At 49.3% G+C, this 5,059-nt stretch overlaps 1 protein-coding gene across 2 annotated transcripts; it reads right to left on the bottom strand.

Annotated features, from left to right (window-relative positions):
- Window positions 1-649: 649 nt before the first annotated feature.
- On the bottom strand, window positions 650-3,865 carry LOC105818332 (calcitonin gene-related peptide 2-like). 2 transcript variants are annotated; one of them, XM_012654291.1, is made up of 3 exons: window positions 3,780-3,865; window positions 2,843-2,980; window positions 650-809 (listed from the first exon to the last, which is right to left on the bottom strand). In XM_012654291.1, the coding sequence occupies exons 1-3, from the start codon at window positions 3,863-3,865 to the stop codon at window positions 650-652; spliced, it is 384 nt and encodes a 127-aa protein (XP_012509745.1). The 2 variants fall into 2 exon arrangements, with proteins under 2 accessions (XP_012509745.1, XP_012509744.1); XM_012654290.1 differs by lacking the exon at window positions 650-809 and adding an exon at window positions 1,576-1,949.
- Window positions 3,866-5,059: the final 1,194 nt, after the last annotated feature.

Below are 5,059 nucleotides of genomic sequence, written 5' to 3'. Positions count from 1 at the left end.
TACATTAAAAGATGTAGAGTTTGGCTTCATTGAGACCTATAAGGAAAAGAAAACAACAGCTAGAATTTAGTTACTGATTAATTGTCAGACTCTTGATATCTATTATCTCATTTACTCTTTATATTAATGCTAGGAGGTGGGTACTTTTGTAGCTATCAATTTACAGATGGGGATACTGAGACTCAGAGAAAGTTAAGTGACTGGTCCATAGTCATATAGGTAGTAGACGGAAAACAGTTTTTGAACTCAAGTCTACGCTTAATTCAGGGGTACACAACACTGTAATGTATACTCTAAAAGGTTGCCGTCATTGTCTTTCAAACTCAAGTGCTAAAGTAATCACAATTACAATGATAAAGAACAGTGTTTGAAATAAAGAGCATCCTTATTTCCTGGTCTAATGATGTCAGTGTTACAAGGAAAGACTGGAGAAATAGAGAGAAGGTAAATCCAAATTCTAGGGTTTCAGCTATTGGGTCTCAGTGTCCTTTCTCCAGATACTGGTGTGGGTACTTTCCCCTGTGGATTTTTCTCAACCATGTGGGCCCAACAGTGCTCAGAGCATAAAGTACAGCCATGCACTACCCTGTCATCCACGCTCCCATCCCATAGTACAAGGGTGTTCACCTTCTTGGAGGCATTTATCTGCTCAGGCCTGAAGGTTCCTGCGACACCGACCAAAGGCTTTAGAACCCACATTGGTGGGCATGAAGTTGCTCTTCACCACACCCCCTGATCTGCTCAGCAAGGCTGCCAGTCGATGAGTCACACAGGTGGCAGTGTTGCACGCTCTCTTCTGGGTAGTGACGCTGATTTTCAGGATGAAGAAATAATAGAAGATCTGTCAGTGAGAGACTGGGGGAGGAACTTGACCCGTGGGACCATCATGGTAAAGTGGAGGCTCTGAGAGGCACCAATTAACCTTAAGTGTTTCTCCCAAACACAATTATCGGAGCAGAAAATCACAAGGCCATTAGGGAAAATGCTGTGATCACTCCCCATAGACATTCCCAGAGGCATCAGAAAACGCAAAGGTGACTCTGGGTGACTGGCCATGGAATAAAGAGCTGTAATGTCCAATATTTCCTGTATAAATAGAATGAAAATTAGCAAAGCTTTTTGAGACTGGAGTGAATTATGGCACAGTGCCCAACCCCATTCACAAGAACTGTAGAATCCATACCCCAGTCACAGGCACCAAATACCCCCTCTTAGGAAAACAAAAGTTCCCCAGTCTTACCTGGAAGAGGAGCACAGTGGAGTTTGAAGCATCCAGTCCCAGAAGTGCTTACCTGATTGTTAGCATCCCTGTCCTTGCTGCTTGAGCTCGGTCACAGGGACCCACCACCATACCCTGTGTCCTGCTACCCTAGGGTTAAGGCTACTTCTAAGTACAGGTCCTAGACACCATGAAGCCTGGGTCATGGGCTAGAGCAATGACCACCACAACTCGGGTCCTTTTAGAATAATAGCTTTATTCCCCAAATGAACAGCACATTTAGAAGTAGGATGAAGAAGCTCTGCTGTGAAATCCTCGGGGGACTCAGGGCTGCCCTTGCTCTCTGATCTCTTCTGGGTGGTTCTCTCCCAGCCTGTGAGTCCTGCTCTTTCTTTTCCCACCTGAGTTTTAGACATCCTCAGCCACAAGGAAAGCCACTGATAAAAGCCCTAAGAGCAACCAGAGGGGAACCGCATGCATCACTTTTGAGGAAGGAAGTCAGAAAGGAAATTAGAAAGGAGGGGGAAGAGTTTAGTTGGCATCCAGGGGCATGCCGCCATGAGGGCGGTGGTCTCTCTCCAAGTCGATGGCCATATCCCTTTTCTTGCCAGGTGCTCCAGCCCCAGTTGCAGTTTGGGGGAATGTGTGAACCTTGTTGAGGTCCTGCGTGTACATGCCCAGCATGCAAGTACTCAGATTACCGCACCGCTTAGATCTGGTGCTGTCCACGCTGTAGGGAAAAGACATGCCAGACATTACCATGCACCAGGCGTTGCCCCGCCGACAGTCACTCAGGAGATTGGACCAGGCTAGGGGGCAGCTCACACATCCTTCATCAGGAGAGATCAGAGGTTCAGTGGGCCAGGGCAGTGTGGGGAAGGGCTGGGTAGGGAAGGGTGACCTTTTCTGGCTTTCCACATGCAATGGCATTCCACATGGCATTCCTATACGCTCAGCAGAGGGGTTTTCAAGGTGGATACAGGTGCAATGTATGCCTCTGCCCAGGCAGGGCTGGGGCCAGGCTCGTCTCTGGTCAGGCTCAGGGAGCACGGGAGGGGGTGCTGGGGAAAGGTACCCACCCTGGCTGGGTGAGAACATGCACGTCTCCATGGATGTTGCATGTCCAGAGACTCAGACCTACCTCCCACACTGCTCTACTTGTCCCCCTCCACCCCCCGCAAGGGCTTCCCTTTCACCTTGAAAATGTGAAGTAAAGGCTCTTTGCAGGTGTGAAAAAATGTCATCTGCAGATTAACAAAGCCAAATTTCTAAAATCTCCTGAGATACACCAGGCCTATCCACTTCATCCTTACCAGTCTTAACTCATCTGAAACTGAGAGGTCTCCTCGGTACTGCAAAGGCAATTCCTGCAGTGAGCTTCCACATCTCCCTATTTCATTTCCTAACAGCTTTCAGAAATGGAGTTTTTTAATGTGTCCAACCACAGTCCTTCCAGCTACACCAGGACCTCTGACTCCCATGGAGCCCGAGAATGGCTGGGCCCCGGGTCCTGGTGGACAACCACAGCCTGCTGGACCCTGGCCAGCGTGTTCTCTCCTACCTGAGCTACGCCTTCTGTGATGGGGAGAGGAGGCCTGTGCTGGGTGGTGTGGTGAGCCTTACCTGGAGCCTTCTGTCTCCAGCTCCTGTTCCAGCTCACCAGCCTTCACCAGCACATAGTCCTGCACTAGTGCAGCCAGCAGGAGGTGTGCTTGCTCCTCACTGAGCATAGCCAGGTCTGGGATGCTCTCCAGGGTGGACCTGGTGGAGGGAAGCAAACCCAATGCAGGCTGTGAGCTCCTGCCTACTGCCTTCTGGGGATATGTAGCCAGGCTTCCTGGTCCCTTCTTCCTCCTTTGAGAAGGTGGCCAACTCAACTCCCAGTGACAGGGCAGGAGGTCAATGTCCTCAGCAGGAGCCAGGCACTGGTGTGGTCTCCAAGCTGTGGTGTGCTGGAGCCAGTTTGTAACAGGCTCTTGAAGGTTGATGGCTAAGTTTTCAGGAATTTTGGAAGCTGAGTGTTAAGTGAAACCATTATTAAGAATTAAATGATGAAATTCTGAAAAAGGTTTCATTTTAATAAATTTGTGTGTGAGTGAGAAATTAGATTTACAGATCACATATTAGATTTAATAATGCCAAATTTATTGGCAAACTAGGTCGCAGATTAGGGTGCAATTCATTTCTGAAGTCAAGGCTGAATTGGATAAACTAGTTCAGCTAGAAATACAAGTTTGATAAAAAGCAATGAAAGCATTTTGTAAGTCTCAATGGGCTATATGTAATTTACAGTAAAGAATATTGTATACCTTAGTACTGTGAAGTCCTCGAGGGGCTCCGGGCTACCCTTGCTCTCTGTGTGCTACACACCTTTATATCAGAATAATTTATATATGTGTACACATACAAACATACATGCTCCTGCCCCTCAACTCCCCCCCTCACTCCTCGGCCTGGATTTTAAGCATTCAGCATAGCACACCAAAATTAGGATGCAAGGAATTGTTTGATCCAAGGAGCAATGGGAGGGAAGTGTGCTCCTGGCTTCAGGCTGTCTTACCGGAATGGCACTGCCTGGAGGCTGCCCACCTGGTACAGGACCAAGATGCTGAGAGCCAGGAAGAGGGAGAACTTCTGGAAGCCCATGACGCTCCTCTGCAAGGGAAGAATGATGTCACTGCCTGCATCAGTTCAAAGTTCTATGAAACCACATATGTGGACTCTTGTCCTGTTTCTGCCCTGCCCCTATCTCCCTGGTTTTGTGGCTTCAGACTGGTCATTACATTTCTCTTCATCTTTATTTTCTCACGAGCAAAATGGAATGCTGGAAGGTCCAGTGAGCCTGTCGCATGCAGTTTCGCAAAGCTGGAGGAGCGTTCCTAGCGGGACAGCTGGGTGGGGAGGTCTCAGTCGTACCCCAAAGCCACACACATTCACACACACACACACAAGTGCACACACACACACACACATAAACCTGTTAGCTAGGTCTCTGTGGAGGACACTTTGGGATCTCCCTATCACATCAGCTGCTCTCATAACAAAATCCAGAGCTGTCCTCCTCCAGGCTTTTGAACACACCTGGGTTGGGGAGAGAGAGGGGATATGAAGAGGGACTATCTCTGCAGTTGGAATGTCTGAGAAACAGAAGAACCAGTTTTAGTGCTCAGCCGCTCTGCCCTCTGGCAACTCAGTCCCCTGCAAGAACCATGCTTAACAGAGTTTTAAGTTGGGATCTCAGACTTCTCTCTGTGCTCCCAGAGAGGGCGACTGGGGCTTGCAGTTTAGGGCTTCCTGCCTCTGGGTCATTGCTCTCATTTGCCATCCATTCATGCTGGCCTAGGTTCTGAACCAATTTTCCCAAGGATTGATAGGCTCCAGACTCGATCTCTGGAAGCATCGTCTGTGGAAAGCAACTCCTGAGTTCTGCTCTGTGCATGGTGCCTGGGACCCCCCAGTGTGGGGAGTTGGCCTAGCGTGTGTACAGGAGGAGAGAGTGAGACCGGAGTCTGAAGCGGCACAGGAAGAGCGGAGCATGGTGCTCCCGGAACAGAAGGAGACTGTCCACTCCTACCTGGGCAGAAGCCTGGTATGAGTCGCTGACTAACAGAAACTGTAAGAGACTGAGACAGACGTGGACAGGGAGTGAGAGTGGCAGGGAGATAAACTAAGAGATAGACTAATGGAGAGAGAGGGAGTGGAGGAGAGGAAGAAATAGACTGACACACCTGAGCAGGAATCTCAGGACTCACCTGGTGGACAGTGACTTGGAGCAGGGGCAGCAGCAGTGGTGTTGTGGTCCAGGGGGGTCTGGCGGAAGCCGCGGCGACTCTTGGTCTG

The sequence above is a fragment of the Propithecus coquereli genome, unplaced genomic scaffold, assembly GCF_000956105.1.
Source record: "Propithecus coquereli isolate 6110/MARCELLA unplaced genomic scaffold, Pcoq_1.0 Scaffold44, whole genome shotgun sequence".
Classification (NCBI taxonomy): domain Eukaryota; kingdom Metazoa; phylum Chordata; class Mammalia; order Primates; family Indriidae; genus Propithecus; species Propithecus coquereli.
The sequence above is the reverse complement of the archived record's forward strand: the minus strand, read 5'-3'. Positions and strand labels throughout refer to the sequence as shown.

What these genes read in the sequence shown, in the direction of transcription:
- LOC105818332 (XM_012654290.1), bottom strand. Translation starts at nt 3,865, where the DNA reads ATGGGCTTCCAGAAGTTCTCCCTCTTCCTGGCTCTCAGCATCTTGGTC. An exon ending in CTCCAGGCAGTGCCATTCCG is followed by an intron (nt 2,981 to 3,779) that starts GTAAGACAGCCT and finishes TCCCTCCACCAG; the next exon opens with GTCCACCCTGGAGAGCATCC. An exon ending in CTGGAGACAGAAGGCTCCAG is followed by an intron (nt 1,950 to 2,842) that starts GTAAGGCTCACC and finishes TTTTCCCTACAG; the next exon opens with CGTGGACAGCACCAGATCTA.